General features: G+C 41.0%; 1 protein-coding gene across 1 annotated transcript in view; it reads left to right on the top strand.

Annotated features, from left to right (window-relative positions):
- NECAB1 (N-terminal EF-hand calcium binding protein 1) overlaps positions 1-24,299 on the top strand; it is a 2,535,085-nt gene extending 2,510,786 nt beyond the window's left edge. Inside the window, exon 13 of the mRNA XM_044065383.1 lies at positions 23,832-24,299. Within this exon, the coding sequence (XP_043921318.1) occupies positions 23,832-23,860 (29 nt within the window). The 3' untranslated portion in view covers positions 23,861-24,299. The remainder of the gene's footprint in view (positions 1-23,831) is intronic.
- Positions 24,300-27,126: the final 2,827 nt, after the last annotated feature.

Genomic DNA, 27,126 nt, shown 5'->3' with positions numbered 1-27,126 from the left:
TCCCTCAGCCTGTCTTCATCATTATCTCTATATGCCCTGTTGGCAGATCTCTTCCATAACAGACCAGCTTTTGGTATTCTCCTTTACCTATATGAAAATCTGTACCTTCCATATGTCTCCCTTTTTTCTCTGACAGTCATGCTGCATGTACCTCCACAATTATTCCCTCTTCTTTCTCTTCTGAGTTTTCCAACTCTTACCCTAAACATATGATCTGATATTGTTAATCCTCATTCATTCCTTACGTGTGGGTAGTCGGTTCCGACCTCGGAACTGAGCCAGCCATCTTCCAAGCTTGCGCCAGCTACAAACTCTTGAGCTAAACTCTTACCCAGAATTCCCCTCTCCCTGTTACTTCAGATTTCATTTGCCGCGTCACCATTTGGTCGTGTCAAGCTACTTTTCTTGAGCTAAGTACAATATCTTTCTTCATACTAAGTTCTAAGACAGCTTTTTCACAAAAAAGTTATTAGATCGTTATCTCTTACCTTATCACACTGAGCAATTACCCTTTTTTGAATCTTTTTCATTTCCTTTCCTCTTTTTACCGCAAGGTAATTCCTTTTTTTAATCATCATTGGTAAACCCCTTTTCCTTCTTACCTTCAGGTATTTCTTGTACTATTGCTGGTATCTTTCTGGTTTTCCTTCTTTCTTTCTAATATGGCAGATAAAAAAGGTAGTCCAGGGTTCAAAAAATGTCTAGATTGTGGCCATAAACTACCTACTTCAGAAGCACATTCCCTGTGTGTCTACTGCTTGGGTGTGCCACAATTAACAGTTGACCTGCCTTGCGGGATTTGTACGAATTTCTCTAACAGGACATTAATTGAGAGAAAAATAAATTAATACTGAAGGGGCTACTTAAATCTCCTTTTTCAGAGGCTGTTTCTGGGTCGGAGGCTTCAACCCCTCCAAGATCCCATAAGAAAAAGAGTGATGAACATAAAAAGACCAAGTCTCTTCCTTCGTCCCCAGCTTCATACTAAGCTGGGGACCCTCAGGAACGAGACCCAAGAAAGCTAAGTTTTCCAGTTCAGATTTGACTTCTTCGGCTCCAGCACTTTTGATGCCTAGACCTTCGGCACCGAGGCCATCTGCGCCATCTGTGACTTTGGCACCGATTTGTGTGCCCCATACTGCATCGGTACCGAGGAGCTCTTCGGTTCAGACTCCCTTAATGGCACCGACTGTCCAGTCGATGCAGACTATTTTGACATAGATAGATGTCTCAACACCCATTACTTTTTCGGCTCCGACAACTTACCCGACACCGACTACCCTCTCAGTACCGACCGTTCAGTTTTCATCACCGATGTTTTTGGCTCAGGCCTTAGTGCCAACAACCACTTCGGTACCGACCTCATCATCGGTGCAGACCATGCCTTCAGCACCGATGATTTCCTTGGTGCAGACACCAGTATTTCAGTCCTTTACAGCTCCATTGTTCTCAGTGCAGACCTCCCCCATGGTGGGTACCGACCTTGTTCCATCCTTGAATAGATCTGTCTCTCCCTCAGTCATGTCAGTGAAATCCACTAGAAGCCTCTCTGAACACAATGTGTTGCGTCTTGTGGATCAAGTACTTTTGGCCAGAGGTATCCCACCCCCCCAGGACCGTTCCTTCCTTGGGAGGTGATCACCCTTTACCAAGGACCCCTACTTATTCTCCTCCTTCATTGCCTTTGAAGCCCCTTAATATAGCACAGTCTTCCCCCCCTATGGTTCTCTTTATGGACCTCACTAAGGAGCCACAGTTGCCTTTGTGGCAGGAGAGTCTTACCACAGCCCAGGATGTCAGCTGTGACGTACATACTTTGGCCTTTCATAGCCATCCAGGGACTCCGGGTCAGCAGGCTGAGCCACTTAGGAGAGGGTGACCACCACCCCTCTTCAGGTGGACCGGCATTCTAGCTAATGGAGAAGGCTCTGGCATCAGTTGGCGATCCTGTGCTATCACTCTCCCCACCCTCCTCTGGCCCGCAATATACACAAGTCGCTCCTAGCGGACACCGGGTGCAAGGGCCTCAGGACATACTCCCACAGGAGACTCCTTTGCACTGTCTTCCCCAGCTTCTCCCTCTGATGAAGATCATTGAAAGAGCTCATGCAAGAGGAAGCACATGGACTCCACAGAGGAGTCCCTTACTGAAGTCACAGACTTTGATGATGGGGAAGGGTCCCCTCAGTCACCCTCTGAGGTATCCTTTGGTGATATCCTTGAAATCCTTAAAAAGAGAGGTGACTGGCAGCCCTCTAACCTGACCTCTGAAGAGTCTGTGTTCCTGCAGGCCTTTTGTGCCCAGCCCCCTACCTCCTGGGTTACTTCACCTACTGATGAACTTGTCTGGCTCATCGTGCAGTGTGTGTGGAAGGCTCCTGATACCGTTGAGGCCATTCCCCGGAGGCCAGATAAAATTTTGTCCCCTCCTGTTACTAATCTCCATTGGTCCAAAGGTCTTCCTGTAGATGCTTTGATGGTGGCGGCCACAATTAAAAAGGGCCTGGTGGAAGATGAAAGCCAGACTGTCCATCTGCCCAACAAAGAGTCCCGGGCTCTGGACAAAATAGGGAAGTGTACCTTTGCATCAGCAACCTTTGCAGTCAGGTCCCTGAACTATATGGCACATTTTACCAGGCTTCAAAGAGACTTAATTTCTGAGCTCTCTGAAACTTTGGCTGGAACTGTGTCTGATGAGGTCCGTGACAAAGTGGCCTCTCAGCTAGCGACCATCGAATTGATATCTAACTCCTCCATGCACCTATCTCACGCATTGGAAAGAGCAGCTAGAGTGGCGAGTTCAGGCATTGTTCTGAGATGACATGCCTGGATGTGCTTGTGTAATTTCGCGGAACCTTTCAAGGCTTCCTATCTCAATGCTCCCATTGAAGCTTCTTCATTGTTCGGACCCAAGGTTAAAAGCACACTGGCCAGATGTGAACAGGACAGTAAGACCCTTTCTGCCGTCGGTGTCCGTTATTCTTCCTCTCAACAGGCTTTCTCCAGAAACCAGAAGAGTGGGAAGATATGGCACAGAAATTCTCAGGGTTCTTTCCATGACACACAGGCCGAGTTCTCCCCTAGAGACAAAGGGGGAAAACTCACAGGGAAAATGCCCCTTTCAGGGCAGAGGGGGTCCGCATAACCAATGTTTCAGGGATTCTGTCCCTGGCCAATCCTACCAGCACTCCTGAACAGCGGCCCAACTGCTTTCTTCTGGAAGTGGTTGGGGGTCATTTCTTTTTATACCCTTCTGCCTGGCTAACCATTACCATTGATTCTTGGGTACAAAGGATAATAACCAGAGGTTATCATATCCCCTTCGACATTTGTCCTGCTCCCCTAATAAGCTTCCCTGACGTTCCACCCAGTCAAAGGGAACAAGCAGGATTAGAGATTTCAAAGCCGCTAAGATAAAGAGTCATCCAAATAGTCCCTCCAGTCCAGATAGGATCCGAATTCTACTCAAGACTATTTTTGGTGCCAAAGAAAACCGGGGACTGAAGACCAGTTTTGGACCTCAGTGTATTGAACAAGTTTGTAAAAGTACAGAAATTCCAGATGGTCACAATACAGTCTATCCTTCCACGTTTGGAAAAAGATGATTGGATGTGCTCGATAGATCTTCAAGATGTGTACTACCACATAAAAGTGGACAGACCATCAAGAATTTTAGAGTACTGCCCTTCGGACTCTCTACAGCCCCCAGAGTGTTCACAAAGTGCATGGCAGTCTTCACAGCTCACTTGTGACTACAAGGATTCCAGGTGTTTCCATACCTAGATGACTGGCTCATCTCCGCCCCCACCAGACATCTATTGAAAGAAGCCCTGGCATACTCTCCTCACTGCAGAAAGGCTAGGCATAACCATAAACTGGCAAAAATCCAGTCTCACCCCATCTCAGTCCACAGAATTCATAGGGGTCATCTTGAATACAAAGAATTGCAGAGCATCCATTCCAGAGCACAGAATTCTAAGGATAAAGCAGCAACTGATTCCAGTTCTTTTAAGGGAGAAATCCACAGCTCATTCTGTTCTCCAGTTGTTGGGTTCCATGGCAGCCTTCATTATGACTGTCCCCCTGGCCAGGTTTCACATAAGGCTTCTACAATAGCTACTACTCACCCAATGGTATCCCTTTCAGTACCCTCTTTCAGCCAAGATTTGGGTAACTCACAGGTGCAAGCAAGATTTAAATTGGTGGATGGCCCACAATCCATTACAATGGTCTCGCCCCTTCTCCCCCCAACAGCCCAAGGCTACAGTGACCATAGATGCCTCCCTGATGGGGTGGGGGGGCTATTTCAGGGACAGACAGTCCAAGGTACTTGGTCCGAAATGGAGGCCCATCTGCATATAAATGTTCTAGAGCTGAAAGCTGTGCTTCTGGCATTGCAAGCATTCCATCCCCTGCTGCTGTCTGTGACTATTGCGATACAATCAGACAACATGGCAGTGGTCTGGTACATCAACAAACAAGGTGGAACCAAATCTTACCCACTCTGTCGAGAGGCCATGAGGATATGGCATTGGGCAATGGCTACCAACCGCTTTCTTCTAGCAACGCACATTCCCGGGAGTTCCAAAGTGATAGCAGACAGACTCAGCAGGTGTATTCTACAACCTCATGAGTGGTCCCTGAATCCCTTGATAGCGGCGGAGATTTTCAACTGCTGGGGTCTTCCTTGCTGCGACCTCTTTGCATCCCCAACCAACTACAAATGTAATAACTCTTTCACAGATTCCCCCTCCTGGACAGTCACCCAGGGAAGCTCTAGTCCACGATTGGCCCTCGGGTCTACTTTATGCATTTCCACCTCTTCCCCTCATTCCCCAGTTTCTGAAGAAAGCCCGCCGGTTGAAGAGCAAAGTAATCCTCATAGCATCATATTGGCCTCATCAGATTTGGTTCCCCTTCCTTTGGCCTCATCTGCTCGATCAACCGTGGATTCTCTATCCAACCCTGGGGTTGATCTCCCATCTGCAGAATCTGATTTACCCCAACTTGAGCAGCCTGAAGCTCACAGCTTGGCTCCTCCAACTCCTTTGACTGCCAGGCAGAATGATCTTTCTTTGCCAGTACGTGACATTCTTCATGCATCTCATAAGTTTTCCACCAGAATTACATATCTCAACAAGTGGAAAAGATTTACTATTTGGCTGAAAGAAAAACAGGTAGATCCTTTTCAGCACCAGTGTCAATAGTACTGGAATATCTGTCTACCCTATTTCAATCCGGGTTATCTGCCTCTACCATTAGAGTTCATTTGGCTGCAATATCTAATTTTCATGATGGTGTTCAAGACTCTTTTATGTCACACAAATTATGCAAGACTTTCATAAAAGGCATGAATCACCTAAAACCCCCTTTTAGAGAACCTCCTCAACCATGGGACCTGTCATTAGTCCTACAAGCTTTGACAATGCCACCTTTTGAACCAGCTTTTTCTTGCAACCTCAAATATTTGTCATGGAAAACCTTGTTTTTGGTCGCCATTACTTCTGCCAGACGTATCTCTGAGCTTCAAGCCTTATGCATCAAGAGACCATATTTGATTTTTCATAGAGATAGTCATTGAGAACTAATCCTTCCTCTCTGCCAAATATGATTTCTGAAATGTCCATTAATCAAACCATTGAATTGCCAGTTTTCTTCCCCACTCATTCAGAGGAGAGTATTGCCTACATACCCTAGATATTCACAGGCAAATTAGCTTCTACTTGAACAGGACTAAGGCTACTCGTAAATCAGACCAGTTATTGCTGGCCTATTCGGGACCTAGATTAGGATGTGCTATTGCTAAGGTCACATTGGCTGAATGGTTAAAAGACTGTGTAACCTACATTTAAAGAAAACGTAATATGCCATTAACTACTACCATAAAGACTCATTCTACAAGGTCAGTGGCAACTTCTGCTGCCTTCCATGCCAAAGCCTCTTTACATGACATTTGTGCAGCTGCAACTTGGGCTAGTCCTCATACCTTCATCAACCATTACAAGTTGGATTTGGCCTCTAGGGGAAGAGCATCTTTTGGTTCTATGGTGCTCAGGAATGTCCTTCCATGAGAGCCTCCCAGGAATAAAGGTAGCTGGGGACTCTGTCCCACACGTAAGGAATGAATGTGGATTAACAATATCAAATAAAGAAGTTATGTCTTACAATAACTTTCCATCTGTATTGCTGATCCTCGTTCAGTCATTACGACCCTCCCCCCTTCCCCCTCCTGTGGCTTCTAGTGGATCTCACCATTCAGTTCTGTTAGGTCATTTGACCAGAGGTAGCCTCTACCTTCTTTTGACTTGCAAACTCAATCTGAGGTAACAGGGAGAGGAGAATTTTGGGTAAGAGTTTAGCTCGAGAGTTTGAAGCTGACGCGAGCTTGGAAAATAGCTGGCTCAGTTCCGAGGTCGGAACAGATACCCATGCGTAATGACTGAACGAGGATCAACAATACAGATGGAACGTTATGGTAAGACATAACTTCTTTTTCTCTTCTTGCTATATCATGTTTCTTCTCCTCTGATACTTTGATTTCGACAAAAAAAAAAAAGAAAACACTTGTCGCCATTCTTAACCCTCCATTTATTTGTCTACCAAGTATTTAATTTGCTGTTTTTACTTACATTTTCCATTTGTCTAAAATTCTGCACCACCACTTAATTTCAAGTTTTAATGGGTTCAGTGTTCCAGTCCTACACTGTGCTTTCAATAATTACCTGACCTATACCACTCCTCTACATCATCTGTATCTCACCTATTCCCAGCCTTCTACTCTTTCCCACCATTCTGACTAGCTCATTCCAGTGATTTGTCTCCATCTTGCTCTTTTATTTATAGGTCCAATTTGAATTCTGGTGTATCTTTCTCACCCTCCCCATACTACCAGTTTCTCTCTCTAATAAAACAATTAAGTAAACAAACAAGCAAACACCAGTAAGGCTACTGAGCTATCCCCAACCTCAGTCAGGATTTCTAGATGTTGCATAAACTCACTAAACTCTGACAAACACTACAATACAGAGGATTAAACATACACAGTTAATGGATTTCATCCTGTAGTCTTTAACATACAGATCAACTCTGAATAAGGCACTTAACCAGACCATTGTTAACAGTCAAGCCTGAAAGGGACATACTTGATCTTAACAGATTTTACCCAGTTAACAAACACCATATTCTACTATTTGTAGTTTGAAAGCAAGATGAGGTAACATATCTACCAAGTCAGCTCCTTAAATGCATGCAAACATTCTACATACCCTCCATACTAGATTCTCACTCATCCCTTTTTTGTTTGTCCCATAACTTCCTGAACATCACTCTGGATTTTCTCTCTACTGCCTTATCGCATACTCCATGTCAGGGGTCTAGATCCCTTTCCATGTAAAGTACTTTCACAGAAACAGGGGGTAGTTGCTTCCCAAAATCTGCAGTTGGTGCCTCTTCCTCTTCAGTCTGTCCTTCATTTTCAGGGTTATACCTTTGTATCTTCCTGATATAATTATATGCACCCATATGTCACACCTGTCTCTTCTGGATGATAGTGAGAAGAGTTCTAGCTGCTCCAGTCTCAAGTCATACCATTTCCCTCCATGTCTTCCACCCTTTGGGCAGCTTTCTCCTGGACTCCAAAGCTGCACACAGTACTCATCATTTTGCCTGATTAGTGTCTGGCAGAGAGGGAATATTACCTCTTTGCTTCTGATGTCAGTCATCCTGGCGATACAGGTGAGCATTCTGCTTGTTGCTGTCATACCTACTCTTACTCTGTTTTCCTGGTGGTCCAGCCCAGGTATGATTGACAACCCAAGATCATTCTTCTTCTACTCTTTTGTCATCAGTTCCAATCTCTAACTGACACTGTACACCAAGATTGCTGTGAACCAGGTACACCAAACTGCATTTGCTGGCAGTGATCCTCAACTGCCCCCCTTTATGATTATTTGCTCAGCTTTTGCATATCATTCCTTAGACTCCTCACATTTTCCACAAACCTTTTGTCATCATTAGAGAGTCTGTACCTCTTCTCTCTTTCTTCAGTTCTTTCTGAAATGAACACACTAAAAATTAAACCTTGGACTGATCCCTGTTGTACTCCATAAACCACATTTCATATTCCTCACACCGTTCATCACGCCATAACCTTCTGTGTCATACTCATCAACCATGTAGACATTCAGTTCCTTCCTTCATCTTGACACTACCTCATATCTTCTGGTTCTCCAGTTCTCCTTGCAGTCAACTGTGTTTGACAGAATCAATGGCTCTGGTAAAGTCCCGCTAGACCACAGGTATTCCTCTTTCTTCTCTGTCAAGTTCTCCTGAAACCAGTAATAAAAATGGATCAGGTTTGATGACATGCTGTTATCAACCTTGGATTGTTGTGTTGTAGGAAATCAATCAACATTTCTGTCAGGATTTCCTCCATTGCTTTCCTTTGTCACTGATGTTAGGTTAACAGGACTGTCATTTCTAAGATTCTCTCGGTTCTCCCACACTTGCTCTCTTTCAATTCTGAAGCACTTCTGCACTGTCATCAGCAGAAGAAGAATGATCTTGGGTTGTCAATCATACCTGGGCTGGACCACCAGGAAAACAGAGTAAGAGTAGGTATGACAGCAACAAGCAGAATGCTCACCTGTATCGCCAGGATGACTGACATCAGAAGCAAAGAGGTAATATTCCCTCTCTGACAGACACTAATCAGCAAAACGATGAGTACTGTGTGCAGTTTTGGAGTCCAGGAGAAAGCTGCCCAAAGGGTGGAAGACATGGAGGGAAATGGTATGACTTGAGACTGGAGCACACTGACCAGATTTCTAAAGACTCTGGTAGGCATCCTATGTAATTTGTCCTCAATTATGATATGCAGTACCCCTCTTAACCCTTTCTTTCTCTATGCTAGTGTTTGTCCAGTGCCTCTCCAGTCTTTTCTCCCAACATGGCATCTCTGCCATTTCGCTTTAACATTGAGGCAAAATATTCAATCAACAGGTCCATTTTTTCACAGTCATAGGTTCATAGGCAAGTACTAGGCCAGTTGCCCTTGAGAGCATTTTAACTCTAGCCAATTTCCCTTTGTATGGTCGAATTAATATATCATATTTGGTTATAGAGAGAGTATTCTGTGATCACTGTCCAGTCTTTGTTCAGTCTGTCCAGTCCTGCCCATTCTTTCCTGCTTTCTGCTGTACAGCTAAAGATGATCTTGTTCCACCGCATGATCACATCTTCCAACTCTCAGCCTGTGCCTTTGCTTCTCCCATCCCTTTTGTTAGCTTTGTGGTTGCCTCCTGAAAACGGGTGAGCAGTTACACACTGACTGCCACATCTTCAACTGTAAGCAATGCAGAGTGGTTCTTTTAATTACTTTATTATGTGTATCAATATGAATGTGAAATCTTTTCTTGCTGTATAACAGTAACCACATTATTCACTCGTTCTTTTAAAGTTGATGTTTCTTAAAGGCATCCAGACTTTTACTCCTGACAGCTACTGGCACTTTCCTTGGAACATGCATATTTTCCTGGCAGTCTTCCTAAACGAAAAATCAGTCAGCATAGCTATGATAACCCTACCCTCATTGCTATGGTTGTCTATATTATCTGAGATACCTTTATGACTGTGTGACCACTGCTGTACACATTCACTTTCTGCATTTGTGCTGTGAATTCATTTTACCATATATAACATCAACATAAGATGCAATCAAGACTTGGAGAAAAATATTCTTTAAGTGCTAGAATTTGAAACAGGATCATGTGCCTCATAGTTTTCTAATTACAGTCCTTAATACAGTGGCTTTACTTGGTGATCCAAACAGCCTCACAATGTGTACACAGCTCATTTTTCTTCGTGAAATTGCATGTCTGTACTCCCAAACATATGTAGCTTTAAATATATATTTCTTTTATTTTTCAAATGTGGCTGTCACCCTGAGACCTTGTAACATATGAATGTTTTTCACACTGCTCAGTACTCAACAAGGAGACACTATTAATGCGCTCAAGCTTCCACAAAGTAATTATTCAACTTGTCTTCTTGAAGATGTACCAAGTGCCCTGCAGCTACATGTAGTTAGGCATTAACATATTTACAGCTATATACCCCATATACTAAAGTCAGTCTGTTTGCAAGCCTGCACTGTACATATGTATAGGACAGAACATTATGCTGAAATGGGATTTAGGAAGAACTTATTTACTTAAGCAATACTTCTATTATATGCAGCTTCCATACTGCTTTGTGGGATGAGCCACAGACATGGCCTTGGCTGCTGTCAACTATAATAATGTAAAACTGTATTTAAAATAAAAATATATATTAAATAAATTCCACCAACACATGCTTTACACAGAATTCATTTAACTGTGCTTTTTCAAGGTATGATCACTACAACTTGACAATCCAATTAAACAAAAATAATAATATATGTCTAAAATACTCGTCTAAAACACAGATACAATTATTTATTCAAATAAATAAGCTGATATTTCAATAGTGGGTAAAGTGAAAACCTTTCATTTCACCCTGACAGAACACGTGGAGGGAGAGGGGTCTGCCACTTTAGTTCTAAAACAAGTAACTCAGTCGAAGTACGGCCCCCTGCATCATCTTATAATCACCATAAAGTCCTTGAAATTTAAAAATATTGTATACCAGCAGTACAAAGCATTTTTTGTGATTTCATTTTCACATTTCCTAATTCTGATTCTTAGATGACACTTCGTCTTTCCAATATAAAATGTTCTACACCAAAACTGTACTAAATAAGAAATCTGTTGAGTACCGCAGGTACAAAACAATTAAAATCATAAACTCTGCTTGTAGCTAGGTGTCCAAAACAATAACTATTATATGAAACATATATACATACCTTTTACATTGTCCACATTTGTAGGTGCCTGTTGTAATACACTGTTGCTAATCACATGACCTTAATATCAAAAGTTTGGATCTAAACCCATCAAAGTTTTAAGTCTTTCATCATTTGAAAAATTATCCTAGCATTTATTCAATGTATTCCTATTTAAAAAAGCTGCCAACAGTATATTATGTAATAAAAGGCTATTTATGTACTTTATTGCTGGTCATTACCTTATTTATAGGATTGCTCTGTCTATAACTAAAACAATTATCCTCGACATCTTGATAATTTTTTTGAATTATATTCTCTGGGCAACCCATTATCCTAAATATATTAGCCATTTGTTTAGTATATAAAACAACAACAAAAAATTACTTTAGTCACATCAATTTCTTTTTTTTTTTTTTTTTTTTAACACCAACCATATATTTTCCTTGCTATGCTTCAGATGACAAATGGAAAACTTAACGTCTGCTTTCTTATAAATGTGTGATCAATAGTTAAGGTTATAATATATTATAACCATATTACAATACATCATAGTTATAATATATTCTAATATCTAAGAAAGGGAAGGGGTGCTATATTTAAAAGTGAAGGCATCCTCACTGTATTATTCATGAAATGCTAACATTTTAATAAGAACTCAAGGTCATTTTGCCAAATTTAAACAAGCTAATTGCATAAGATAATATGCTTAACTAAAGCTGATCTAATAAAGACTGCAGTGTCATGGCTGTGTCTTTTATTTATTTAAAAATATTAGCCACAACTCAAAAAAAATTCATGCACAGTTACATGGTCTGGTTTTGAGTAAATTTCACATAATAGATCCCTACACAGTTCTTAAGTGTCCAACTCCTAAGAGTAGTTGTATATATAACTGCTTACCTTGAAGGAGTCTGAGTATGGAGTAGTTATGCAAATAAGGTATAGCAGCAGTCCCTACAATCCACATACCGGACTCCCAGGGCATGTCTTCCAGACTGAAGTTTACACACCAAAATCATATTAAACATCCTTGACAGGCCTACATACCTGATGTCATGTACAACAGAATATGGCTGTGCAACATCATCAGAAGTCAAAAGACCACTATGGCATAAAACTTAATGCAAACTATTAGGTGATAACTAACATGGAACGTTACATGAACTGTGCAAAGCAAGCCAGCACTGCATATCAAACAAGTCTGCACACAACAGTGACCCAACGGAGCACCAAGTAATGGAATGGCTAAAAAACACCAGATCACTTCATCATCAAACAATTTAAATGTGATACATTGCGCATATATGCAAATTAGCCTGAAATTTCTCTAAATCAGTTATTGCAATAAATGTGGCACACAGGGAACCATTATGGGCCACCATCATACTTGTGAACAACATCTGATCATATATTGGAAATGTGCAGTTATTGAATATATAAATATTTAAGCACTGATTTGTTACTCATGTAGATATGAAGCACTCTGGACCCTTGTCAGCCATGAACCAGGCACAATGTAACAGGGAAGCAAGACAGTAATTTTGTGATAAGACAAAGGGAACAATACAAATTACAGCAGAAAATGCTGTATTAACAAAGGTATCAATGTTTTCAGATATTCTGTTATGCTGGGCATTAGGAAATATTACTTTCCACAGAAAGAGGGTAGCAACTTCAAAACATTAATCAGTTCTCACAGTTCATAGACTTCCTATGAAAACTAGCTGACATCTAACCACATCACTTCAATTCAACATATAATAATATACACTTACCATATCATGCATCATGGTAAGTTTCAATTGTCCTTAACACAGTACACAAATGAAGTGCTAGCATGTGCAGTAAGTGCCTGCTTTTTCACTGTAGCCCATGTTCATGTCTATATCAGTTTCTTCTGGTTCAGTCAAAATTCTGATCTCGTATAGGACTTCACACTGTGTTTATGCACAAGCACCAGATGGGCCACTGTCACACAGTTTGAATCTTAGTAGTACACCATTTAGTATACTTAACATAAAAAAATGTTATGTCTTACTATAATGTTCCATCTGTATTGTTGATCCTCATTCAGTCATTACGCATGGGTATCGGTTCCAACCTCGGAAACAATCCGGCCATTTTCCAAGCTCGCGTCAGCTTCAAACTCTCGAGCTAAACTCTTACCCATAATCCCGCTCTCCCTGTTACCTCAGATTGAGTTTGCAAGTCAAAGAAGGTAGAGGCTATCTCTGGTCAAATAACCTAACAGAACCGAATGGTGAGATCCACTAGAAACCACAGGAGGGGGAAGGAGGGAGGGTCGTAATGACTGAACAAGGATCAACAATACAGATGGAACATTATGGTAAGAAATAACTTCTTTATCTGATATTGTTAATCCTTGTTCATTCCTTACGCATGGGACAGAGTCTCCAGCTACCTCTATTCCTGGGAGGCTCTCATGGAAGGACATTCCTGAGCACCATAGAACCGAAAGATGCTCTTCCCCTGGAGGCCAAGTCCAATTTGTAATGATTGATGAAGGTATGAGGCATAGCCCAAGTTGCACCTGCACAGATGTCATGTAAAGAAGTTCTGGCATGGAAGGCAGCAGAAGTTTCCACCGACCTTGTTGAATGAGCTTTCATGGTAGTAGGCAATGAGATATTACGTTGTGTATAAATGAATGTCACACAGTCCTTCAACCGTCTAGCTAATGTGACCTTAGCAAAAGTAGATCCTAATCTAGGTCCAGAAAAGGCCAAAAATAACTGGTCAAATTTACAAAAGGGTTTAGTCCAGTTTAAGTAAAAACAGATTTGCATGTGAATATCTAGGGTATGTAGGCAATACTCTCCTCTGCTTGAATGATTGGGAAAGAAAACTGGCAATTTAATGGGTTGATTAACGGACATTTCAGAGATCACTTTAGGCAGAAATGACGGATTAGTTCTCAGAGACACTCTATCTCTATGAAAAATCAAGTATGGACTCTTGATACATAAAGCTTGAAGCTCAGAAATATGTCTGGCAGAAGTAATGGTGACCAAAAACAAGGTTTTCCATGACAAATACTTGAGGTCGCAAGAAGAGGCTGGTTCGAAAGGTGACATTGTCAGAGCTTGTAGAACTAATAATAAATTCCATGGCTGAATAGGTTTTCTAAAAGGTGGCTTCAGATGATTCACACCTTTTATGAAGGTCTTGCACAATTTATGGGACATAAGAGAGGAATCTTGGACACCATCATGAAAATTAGAAATTGCAGCCAAATGAACTCTAATGGTAGAGGTCGCTAGACGCAGTTGAAAAAGGTCAGCCAGATAGTCTAGTATTATCGACACTGGTGCTGAAAAGGGGTTTACTTGTTTATCTTTCAGCCAACAGGTAAATCTTTTCCACTTGCTCAGATAAGTAATTCTAGTGGAAGACTTATGAGAAGCAATGAAAATATCATGTACTGGTAAAGAAAGATCATTCTGCCTGGCAATCAATGGAATTTGAGTAGCCAAGGCATGAACTTCAGGTGTTCAAGTTGGGATGAATCAGGTTCTGTGGATGTGAGATCAACTCCGGGGTTGGATGGAGAATCCATGGTCGGTCTAGTAGGTGAGGCCAAAAGAAGGGGAACCAAATCTGTCGAGGCCAATATGGTGCTATGAGGATCACCTTGCTCTTCAACTGATGGGCTTTCTTCAGAAACTGGGGAATGAGGGGAAAGGGTGGAAATGCGTAAAGAAGACCCGAGGGCCAATTGTGGACTAGAGTGCCCCTGGGTGCCTGTCCTGGAAGGAGAATCAGGGTGAAGTAGCTGCTGCATTTGTAGTTGGTCGGGGATGCAAAGAGGTCGCAGCAAGGACGGCCCCAGCGGTGGAAGATCTCCACTGCTATCAAGGGATTGAGGGACCACTCATGAGGTTGAAGAATGCACCTGCTGAGTCTGTCTGCTATCATGTTGGAACTCCCGGGAATGTGCATTGCTAGAAGAAAATAGTTGGTAGCCATCACCCATTGCCATATCCTCATGGCCTCTCAACAAAGGGGGTAAGATTTGGTTCCACCTTGCTTGTTGATGTACCAGACCACCGCCATGTTGTCTGACTGAATCACAATTGTCCCAGACGGCAGCAGGGGATGGAATGCTTGCAACGCCAGAAGCACCACCCTCAGCTCTAGAACATTTATATGCAGATGGGCCTCCAGTTTGGACCAAGTGCCTTGGACTGTCTGTCCCTGACATAGCCCCTCCACCCCATCAGGGAGGCGTCCGTGGTCACTGTGGCCTTGGGTTGCTGGGGGGAGAAGGGGCAAGACCATTTTGACAGATTGTGTGTCATCCACCAATTTAAATCCTGTTTGCACCTGTGGGTTACGCGAATCATGGCTGAAAAGGATACCACTGGGTGAGCAGTAGCCATTGTAGAAGCCTCATGTGAAACCTGGCCAGGGGAACAGTGGTGATGGAGGCTGCCATGGAACCCAACAGCTGTAGAACTGAGTGAGTCGTGGATTTTTCCCTTGAAAGGATTGGAATTAGTTGTTGCTTTATTCTTAGAATTCTGTGCTCTGGAATAGCAACTCTGCAGTTTTTTGTGTCCAAGATAACCCCTATGAATTCTGTCAACTGAGATGGGTGAGATTGGATTTTTGCCAGTTTATGGTTATGCCTAGCCTTTTTCCAGTAGATGTCTGGTGGGGCGGAAATGAGCCAGTCATCTAGGTATGGAAACACCTGGAATCCTTGAAGTCGCAAGTGAGCTGTAACAACTGCCATTTACTTTGTGAACACTCTGGGGGCTGTAGAGAGTCCGAAGGGCAGTACTCTGAACTGGTAGTGACTGGCTCCTGCACGGAAGAGCAGAAATCTTCTTGATGGCCTGTCCACTTTTATGTGGTAGTACGCATCTTGAAGATCTATCGAGCACATCCAATCATCTTTTTCCAAAAGCGGGAGGATAGACTGTATTGTGACCATCCAGAATTTTGTACTCTCACAAACTTGGTCAATGCACTGAGATCCAAAATTGGTCTCCAGTCCTCGGTTTTCTTTGGCACCAAAAATAGTCTTGAGTAGAATCCGGACCCTATCTGGTCTTGAGGGACTATTTGGATGACTCTCTTTCTTAGCAGCTTTTCTATCTCTAGTGCTGCTTCTTCCCTTTGACTGGGTGGAACGTCGGGAAGGTTTTTTGAAGGGACAGGACAAAGATCGAAGGGGATATGATAACCTCTGGTTATAATCCTTTGTACCCAAAAATCAGTGGTGATGGCTAGCCAGGCAGAAGGGTACAAGGAGAAACGTCCCCCAACCACCTCCAGAGGAAAGGAGTTGGGTCGCCTTCAGGAGCACTGGTCAGACTGACCAGGGAAAGAATCCCTGGAACCCTGGTTACACTGACACCCTCTGCCTCGAAAGGAGCATCTTCCCTGTGAGTTCCCCCCTCTGCCTCTGGGGGAGAACTCAGCCTTTGTGTCACAGAAAGGACCCTGAGATTTCTTGAACCATATCTTCCCACTCTTTTGGTTTCGGGAAAAAGCACGTTGAGGGGAAGAATAATGAACACCTATGGCAGAAAGGGTCTTACCGTCCTGTTCACATCTGGACAGTGTGCTTTTAACTTTGGGCCCAAACAACGAGGAGGCCTCAATGGGACCGTTAACAAAGGAAGCCTTAAAGGGTTCCGTGAAATTGCACAAGCGCATCCAGGTGTGTCATCTCAAGACCGTAGCTGAACCCGCTGCTCTAGCTGCTCCTTCTGTTGCATGAGATATCAGTCACACAGAGTTGTTAGATATAGATTCAATGGTGGCCAGCTAAGAGGCCACTTTGTCACGGACCTCATCAGACACGGCACCAGCCAAGGTTTCAGAGAGCACAGAAATCAGATCCCTTTGAAGCCTGGTAAAATGTGCCATATAATTCAGGGACCTGATAGTAAAGGTCGCTGAAGCAAAGGTGCACTTCCCTATCCTGTCTAGGGCCCGGGACTCTTTGTTAGGCAGATGGACAGTCTGGCTTTCTTCTTCTGCCAGATCCTTTTTTGTTGCAGCTGCCACCACCAAAGCATCCAGAGGAAGACCTTTGGACCAATGGGGACAAAATCTTATCTGGCCTCCAGGGAATAGCTTTGATGGTATCAGGAGCCTTCCAAGCATGCTGCACGATGAGCCAGACAAGTTCATCGGCAGGTGGAGTAACCCAGGAGGTAGGGGGCTGGGCATGAAAGGCCTGCAGGAACACAGATTCCTCAGAGGTCAGATTAGAGGACTGCCAGTCACCTCTCTGTTTCAGGATTTTGAGGATATCACAAAAGGATACCTCAGAGGGTGACCGAGGGGATCCTTCCCCCTCATCGAAATCTGTGTCTTCAGTGAGGGACTCCTCTGTGGAGTCCATGTGCTTCCTCTTACACAAACGTTTTTGGTGGACCTCCTCATTGGGAGAAGCTGGAGAAGACAGCAGAAAAGGGGATTCTTGTGGGAATATGTCCTGAGGCCCTTGCACCCAGTGTCTGATAGGTGCGACTTGTGAAACCAGTGTACCAGAGGAGAGCAGAGGTGTAGACAGTCCAGTATCACCAGCAGCAGCGAAAGCCTTCTCCATCAGTTGGAAGGCTCATCCACCCATAGAGGAGTGCATGTCTAGGACAGGGGTCACCCCTCCCTTAAGTGGCTCAGCCTGCCGACCCAGAGTCCCTGGATGACTGTGGAGCAGCAAACTATGTGTGTCACAACTGACATCATGGGTCATAGCAAAACTTTCCTGCCATGAAGGCAACTGCAGTTCCTTAGTGAGATCAATAAAGGGGACCGCAGAAGGGGAAGACTGTGCTATATCCATGGACTTCAAAGGTAATGAAGGAGGAGAATAAGAAGGGGTCTTTGGAGATGGGTGATCACCTCCCAAGGAAGGATAGTGCCTGAGGAGTGGGATACCTCTGGCCAAGAGCACCTTATCCACAAGATGCAACACATCATGTTTGGAAAGGCTTCTCATGGACCTCACGGACACTGAGGGAGAAACAGGCCTGTCCACAAAAGAGGCAAACTCAGTGCCCATCTCATCTGTCCACACTGAGGACAATGGTGCCGAGAGAGACTGGACTACTGTTGTCTGCACTGAAGAAGTCATCGGTGCTGAGGTCATGGTCTGTACCAACACAGGGATCGATCCTGAAGTGGTTGTCGGTGCCGAAGCTGGAACCAACAAAACTGGAGTCAACAATAAAGGCGTTGGTTCCGAGGAAGATCTCAGAGCCAACGTGGTCAAGGTCTGCACTGACTGAATGGTCAGTGCTGATACAGTGGTAATAGTCTGAACCAAGGAGCCCCTCGGTGCCAATATAGAGAAGGCTGCAGGAGAAGATGGAGCCGAGATCACTAATGGAGCCGAAGGCCTCAGTGCCGAAGGTCTAGGCACCGAAAGCACTGGGGCTGACTGAGTGAGCTCCGGAGCCGAAACTTTACCCTTTTTAGGTTTTGGTTGGTGGGAGTCCCCAGCCAGGGGTGAAGGCAAAGATTTAGCCTTAGTAGGAACATCCAAGATTTTCGTATGGGCTCTAGGAGGGGTTGAGGCCTCTGACCCAGAAATAGCCTCTGAAAAGGGAGATTTAAAAAGTCCCTTCAGTAACAACTTGGTTTTCCTTTCCAACAAGGTTCTATTTGAAAAGTTCTCGCAAATAGTACAGGGTGGGTCAACAGACAAATGGGAAGCTTCCAAACAATAAACACACAAAGAGTGTGCATCAGAAATAGGTAGTTTGTGTCCACAATCAGAACACCGCTTAAACCCCGGACTACCTTTCGTATCTGCCATGACAGCAAATTAATTAATAGAAAAGGTACCAGCAATGGTACAAGAGAGTACCCAAAGGTATGAGAAAAAAGGGGAAGGATTACCAACGATGGTAAAGAGAGAATACCTCGCGGTAAAAGTGGTAAAGAAAGGAGCAGAAAAATCTGAAGAAATTATGTACGCTAGATGCGATAGGGTAAGAGACAATGAAATATAAACTTGTCTGACAGAAAAGTAATCTGAAAAACTATTAAACAACAAATGACTGTACTTAGCTCAAGAGAAGTTGCTTGACACGACCAAATGGCAACGCTGCAAATGAAATCTGAGGTAACAGGGAGAGGGGGGTTGTGGTTAAGAGTTTAGATCGAGAGTTTGAAGCTGACGCGAGCTTGGAAAATGGCCGGCTTGGTTCCAAGGTCGGAACCGATACCCATGCATAAGGAATGAATGAGGATTATCAATATCAGATCTGATCTTTTAATACTTCTAACACTAAATTATAGTCTAGGTTTGTAATAAAAAATACAACATCTGCTGTTATTATTTTGTATTTAGGGTCTGCATTCATTTATTCTTAAAGTGAAGAACGAATAAGATGATGCTTTTCATGAAGTATAAGTGCTACTTCACCTGTAAATCAGCATCATTATGTATTGCCAGGCCATCAGAAAATGGAGCCCACTCAATGATCTGTTTTCATGTAGTGACCTGTGTGGAGAAGGTCAGCTAGAAACAGAGATAACAAAAAGATCAGCTCTGCTGTCTGGGGGGGGATGACAGTGATTTTGCTGCAGAAGCACCCTTGGTACAATCTAAAATGTCATGTGACAAACTTTGAGGAGCCGGAGTCGTACACAAAAATGTCCAAGGCCATATGAAAGAGCAGGCATACAGCATCATGTTAATGTGCTGATGATCAATGTAGGGGCATAACAGCAGACCATAAACAAACATATCTCGCCATTTGTTTTACAAAACAGTAAACTGAGTTAGATATCTTATAGTATGTCATGAAACTATATGCATATATAGCAATGTCTATCTCTCTCTCTCTAAATATATATATATATATATATATATATATATATATATATATATATTTAGATATATATATATATATATATATATATATATACACACACACACACGCATACATGTATATATATGGATCCCTATCACATTATCAAAAGCCCACAAGACCGAAATTTAAAAGACTGGAACAAAAACATTGAAAGTTAAAAAGGACGAACGTTAACAAAACCAAAATGCAGAACTTTGAAACAAGCACATTCAATTCAGTACTGCTCTACATGTAAAACCTGTTACTAGAAATGCATGTATGTCCCTTTGAACAAACATCTGATTTTGATTTTCGGCAAATACTACGGCAGAAACAAAACACATTACACCTTACAATCGCTCAAATGAAATATTAAAAGTTACTGTTCTGTTAACCTGCAATACAGCCTTTTAAGTTTTTGCAGGGGCTACCCCCTCAACTTATATATACCAATTCCAAGATCACACTACAGTGGGGAAAGGGGTGAATTTTCTGATCCTCACTTTATCACAATCTCCATTCAACTGCTTCCTGGTTTCACAAAAGAAAGGGCTGTATAACATTCATAGCTGGTGTTTTGATGTTATGCATTACAGTTTTGTTAATGTTCACCCTTTTCAGCTTTTTGTCTGTCTTTTAAATTTTGTTCATGTGGGCTTTTGATAATGTGATAGGGATCTATATCTATCTATATATATATATATATATATATATATGTATGTATTTTTGTTTATTTATATTCACAAATCACTAGAGTAGCTAGTGGGCGATAAAGAAATCAGTGTTAAGACAGAGTCTGTTTAACAATTTGATCCATAGCATTAGAAAGCAATTGGTTAGCAAAGTTTAATCATTTAGATTATATTAGGATTCACAGCATACAGAGACAGAGCCTTGTCTATGACCCAGGTGACACGTTTGAGTAGAGGGCATGTAGTGCTGGAGGAACCACACAAGATGAGAGAGAAGTGAAGGGGTTAGAGCCCAATCATTTTTCTTGGCTGGGGTGGATAGTCCAGGAGCACATGCATAGGCTTAACCATCCCTGGTGGACACAAGGGAGAATAGCCTGAGGTGCCTAACAGCAAGAGACATGGATGCTTGCTCGTAATATCCTCATGGAAGTGGTGGGACTGCCCAGTACAATCAACCCATTAGACAGCCAACTGCAGGTAACTTACCTGTCCTTGTGAAAGGGAGCATAGCAAAAATAAAGAAAACAAAAATCACAAACAACCTTCGATGGCTGCCTGACATCTCCTCTTGGCCAACTCTCATACCAGTGAAGGGGAACAAACTGGCCATTTGGAGGAAAGGGGATGGCTGACTGGCAGGTAGCAGGTGTATAAAGAGCAAAAAAAAACCCTTTACAAATGATACTGAAAATTGTAACAGGGCTGACACTTATTTGAATAAGTTAATGTCTTAGCTAAGCTTCAGAAATGATAATCAGTAAGGCTTAGGGCATGATAACTTTTGAATGTTATAAATGTCACACAAAACTGTTTTTTCATTTATGGTTTAAATAAAGAGTAGGATGATAATCACATCAGATGATTTCATAATGAGACAGGAGAGGAAAAGGGTGCAAAGAGCTCTGAACTCTACAGGATGAGTCGATAAAGCTGCTCTAAGACACTGGTCAAATTATACGACTATGTTCTGGAAGAAGTGCTTAGAAAAGAACACTGATGGGTCATCCAGAGTCCAAAATATGCAAGAAAGATGGTTATTTCATATAAACATAGAGACATTTTAGTATATTAGTTGAAGGGAATATAAGAAAAATTATATGAGTCAGCGGCCCTGAGGATATAAACAAGAAACAAGACGGAATTTTCAATAATGTCTGTGAATGAAAGAGGGACATTGCAGCAGGTTAAAATGCAACAGAATAACTGAAACAGAATCTGTCATTTTGTCAACAAGACACCTATTGACTCCTATTGTGATGCAGGGGATTTTGTGAAAGCAATCCTGTCTGAAATCAACTTTCACATTGTGTGCAGAACTATAGATGTGAATGTGGATGCTTCTGTCATCATCTCAAATAAATATATTTATTTCTTTTGTATTGTGAAAGTGGTTTTCTGTTAAGATTTTTTTTCCCTCCAGACAGTTTAGCTAATGTGGAAATTGTATTTTTTTAAACAAGAAACATCTTTATTAAATTATCACTTATGAAATAGGCAATCCTGTATAATGTGGAAGTTACTGAACCTTTCTATAGCAAAACAACCTACAAATGAAAAAAAAACACAAGACTAATTCTAGGTTTTGAATGTATGCAACACACTTCCATTTGAAACAGTACAGTTAAAGATTAAACATTAAAAAATTAAAATTGTGTAGAAATTTTATTTTTAATTGTAAAGTATTTGCAAAGGGTTGTGATGAAGAATACTTAACTTCATGGCATTCATTTTAGATTCATAGCATACCTCTCAACACAAGAACTGTGGACAAAGCCAGAAACAATGGGAGATCACAGGCCCAAAAATAGGGACAGCTTTAAAACATTGCTCCTATAAACTTAGAAAGTTGCTAGAATGATAGATATTGCATTATTATATATTTTGTGGATATGAAGTCTGAAACTCAAATGATTATATTTTAGTACTATTTAGTGACCTCAAGCCTCTGTGACTTGCCAGAAAAGCACAAATTTTATGAGAAACAGAACAAAAATAAGAAGCAAAAATCTGAACAGTTGAGAGGTATGATTCATAGATTCAGATTATTACTAGGCTAATGACCCAGGGGGCCTTTCTAAGTCTAGCCAAGTTTTCCTGAAAAAATATCCTGTATCCAGACAGGACATTGAGGGGCAGGCATTTATAAGCTACCTTTGTTTATAAAGTACAGGGATGCCAGGCCTAGTGTAACATTCCTATTCCCCATGCACTGGTCTAGATTGCACTTAAATTGGGTAATAGATTAACTCAGCTTCACAAGGATGAGAAACCCGTTCAATAGGAGTGGCAGTCACTACTAGGACACATATCTGTCTCTCCAGCATGATCGGTTTAAGTCAGACAAAATTCAGGTCCTTAGACCTTGCATTTTGATACAGTTTGACTTATAAACATGAAGGAGATTCATTAGTGTGGGGTTTGCGAATGCATTGTAAGCCAGGCATAGATAATGCCTCAGCAATCTATAGGAGACCGAATAGAGGGAAAGAGTTTTAAGGTGCTCCTCATAAGGCAGGTTTGTTACACCTTGTATTCTTTTTTGAAAGAAACCTCCAGGGTTGCTCTATTTGCTACATATGCCTGGTCAGGTACATACCGAAGGGAGCATTATACCCTATGATTGGTCTGATAAGAGCAGAGTACAGTGGGATAAAGGCCCAATTTGGAGCTAGATGCCATCCCCTTACTTATAAATTATGCAACATGTGGTGCTTGCAGGTATGGCTACTTTCTACATGCATACCAAGATCCCTGATGACTCAGATTACTTAATACTATGAATAGGATTTTCCTTTGTTGTATATTGTTATTGCTGTACATTCAAGTGCCTTTTAATTAATTCCCTGCTTTTGGCACATTCTTCTCAGTAATCCTGTTCGATTTCACCTTGGTCAGAAGTTAATGCAGTTTGGCCCACCAGCTAGAATAAAGTAGCTTTTAAAAGCTTGTTCTGTTATACTCTCTTTGCCATTGACTTCAAGCGATCATGTTAATTGTGAAATATCCCAAAAGTCCAGTCACCCCAGCATTTCTTTTCACAATGTGCAGCAGTGAGAAAAAAAAATCCATCAAACTGCTCTATATTATCAGGCACACTGAGTTAAAAATGAAGACTGAGACGGTCATAAGCCAGAATACTATTTCTTTGATGCAATGTACAAGTTATGTGATGATAGATTCTATGTAAAACATCGTGTGCATTAAGCATCTTCATCTTTCATGACACTCACTACCGTGTAAGTTATGTTAAACAAGTTTCATTCAAATTGTCAAGAATGATGCATTTTCTTTTATATGTACTGTCAATTTACAATAAGGCACAAGAAAATGTGAAAAAAATGCAGTTACAATAAATTTGTGCCTTCCTGAGCAGTTAGACGCATTAAATGCTCACCTATGCGTGCAGGACTAACAGTTTATTTTCTTTTTCAGCTTCGTGGTGGGTGCTGAATAACAACTGATGTGAACTAATAACAAGTATAATGGCTCCATTTCTGAGAGAAGACATTATTTGAATACAAAAAGTTTTAACTTTTTTCTGAATTTACCTAACAAAAGCGTGATAGCTATATCATAGTAGTGTGTACACTCACCTGTTTGATACAGTCCATAACTAGTTTCATTCCTTCCAAAATGACATGGCAAATAATATTTATACAACATTCTGAACTTGTTATAAATCATATATCGCTGTAAGCACTTTATAAAATTATTTATGTTGTACAATGTCTTATTAGCAAAGTGATTCACAGTTTTGTGTGCTGTATATCAAATCTCTAAATTACTGTCATAAATGTCAAGTGTATTATAAAACCTTGTGTACTACATTGGTGCCATGTGTTTGGTGTTTCTCTTATAGCTTTAAAGACAATAAACAGCTTCTGTTCTTTATTGATTATATATCTGAATTTCATTCTTGGATTCTGTTATTAAATGCTAAAAAGAACCCAAGTCCACTAAAAGGTATATCATTCAAAAAAAGTGTGAAATGGCTTAAGTAATCTGGTACAATTCTTTAGTGCAGAAAAAGGTAAAATGACATTAATACAATAAGCTTTCCTGCTTTTTTATGTACTTCAGACTTTCTTCCTGGAGCAAAATTCATGACTGTTCAGTTTGATATATCATAATATATTTTATTTTTTTATGTTTTGATAACCAGGTTGCCCAATTGGATTGCAAACCATTTTGGTGAAATCCCTGGGAGAAAAGCTCTAACAATTTGTTAGAAAGGTTCAGTGGCAAAACTGCACATTCACATACTCACTAGGTGCTGTCATTCTTAACTGTAGAGAAGGCAGAGGGTTGGACACCCAAAATATGACTGAGTAGTCTATCTCCACATTAACTTAATTAGTCTGCACATCTGGAAGAACTGTCATAGAATTCAAGCTGTATCACAAAGGACATTAAATTTTAGTGGGAAAGCTTACAGAATGAGGGAGAAAACTGGAATAAATTAAAATGATGTGATATCTGACTGCTTTCAGAAATACACAAATAGAAACGGCATACTAGTTAAGTATGAAAGACTACTGTAGTCTGTAATTTTGTCAGACATTTGTAAACACAATCATTTTCTGAAAAAAAAAATCTTTGACATCATTTTCTGGTCTACCTGACAAGCTTAATATTTAAAAGAAAACTTTTTTTTATTTGATCTGTGCATCAGAATATTTGCAGTTTTGCATAAGCAGCAATATTCATTAGTTAATTTATTTTTAATACCCATGTTATCCTACTCAGGATTGTACAGGAGCCATACAAGGCAAAGAACAAGTTTTGATTGGCCGCAGGGATATACACACAATGCTCAGATAAAAATGAAGAATTCTGAACCAAACCAGAAAAGCAACAGTGTTAACTGCTGCACACTCTGCTACCCAGCTGCCAATGCTGCGAGAAGAAACTTTTATTTTTTACTTCTTTTTGAATGCAGCTAACAAATATCTGAAAAATAGAGTTTGGGGATATAAACAATAGTTAAACCAAGTGCTATGAGCGCCAAACTTGTCTGGTAGAGAAAGGCCTGCATTTGATCATGTACCAGTATTGAACTGGAGGATATGCTCAGTGATGTCAAGCTTAGACGTGGAAAATGGCACAGAAAAAAAAAAGATGAAAACTGAAATTTAACTGGTACATTTTTTTGTTACAGATTTGCTACCTTGCTTGCTAGGATGGTACTTTTGAAGATGCATTCAGCATTTGGATCAGGAAGGCACGTTAAGAGCATTTATACATGATCACATTTCAGTGAAAATAAAAAGTGAAGCAGGCAGCTGTTGCATTGGGAGAAAAAATGCAATCATGTGTGCTGTCCATAACTGATCATCATAGTACAGACATTTACAGCAGCAAAAGGAATGGTCTTCTGCTGACTCACATGGGTCATTTTCACCCTTAACTTGCAAGCAAGTAGAAGTCTTGTGATGATGTATTACTATCATAAGTTAGCACATATCACTACATAAAGGGGGCTCTGGTTTATGCTATCTTTAGATATTCTCGTGATACTTTTATTGTAATAACAAAAAAAATGTAAATACTAATTACTACAACACTTTGAGAATACCACAGACTACTTACTTAAGTTAGAATATCAAAATATAAAGGAAAAAATTGAGGGTATATGTAGTGCTACAACAGTCCATGTATCTCTTTCTCAGCCTGCTAGCATGCAAGTACTTCATACAACATGCCTTCTCTCAAGGAGGGCCCCTGCTGCAGTACAAAAAATGAGAAAACATCTCGTACAGGGCTGTTCTCAGGGCCAGTTTTCCCATTAGGCATTGTAGGCAGAGTGCCTAGGGCCTACAAAATTTTTACGGCCTGCAAAGGAGGCAAATTGAAAAGAAATTAATAAGAAAAAAAGAGTGTGAGGCAGAAATCTAATTTATCTAAAATTCAAAATTACATTACAGAACCAACAATTCAAAATTATGTTTCCTAAGAAATATTCTCTCTCCGACTTTTCTCTTCAGCAAAGTCTTTAATAATGTCTTCAAAGTCCATATCATGAGTAATGTCACTTTCAATACACAAAAGAGCCAAAAACAATAGTTGAATCCTGGCTCATAGCTGACCGCATATAATTCTTAATTTGCTTAAGTTTAAAAAATGATCTTGCTCCTTCTGCATTTGTTCCAATTATTGATAAATAAATCCTCAACACAATATGTACATTTGGAAAACTTGTAACAAGTTTATCTTTTATTTGGGATTTTATCAGCTGAGTCACTTCAACTACTGACTTGTTATCCTTGTACAATGATGAAAGCATAAGAAATTCATCAAAGAAGTCTTCTTCCAAGTCTGATGAATAGATATTAAACCTCTGGCTTTAAGTTTAACTTTATCTTTTGTTAGAGATCTGTCTGAAAGGAAACTGAAGGGATCATGCAACATACTGTATATGCTGCATGCCGTTTTGTCATTTCTGTAACTAGTACATGTAGAATACGATAAAAAATGTTAATTCAAAATGCATCTTTTGCAGTCAGTTCTTGTACAAATCCCTCTGGTGTTTCTTCAAAAGGTCTCTTTCTTTTCCAATTTCAGTCTTTGCATTGTTTGCGATCAGAGTTTTGAACAAGGTCTTTAGCCATTTTTTCAAAATCATCAAATTTATCTTTGACTCGCACCTCAGCTAAATAATCCAGAAGCCCAGCATATAATTTTGCAATTGTGCACAACTCAATTCCAGATTTCTGAAGAGCTTTATTTA

This window comes from Protopterus annectens, chromosome 3.part0, assembly GCF_019279795.1.
Source record: "Protopterus annectens isolate FY-2018-M chromosome 3.part0, PAN1.0, whole genome shotgun sequence".
In the NCBI taxonomy this organism is placed as follows: domain Eukaryota; kingdom Metazoa; phylum Chordata; order Ceratodontiformes; family Protopteridae; genus Protopterus; species Protopterus annectens.
This window is presented reverse-complemented; position numbering and strand designations above follow the sequence as displayed.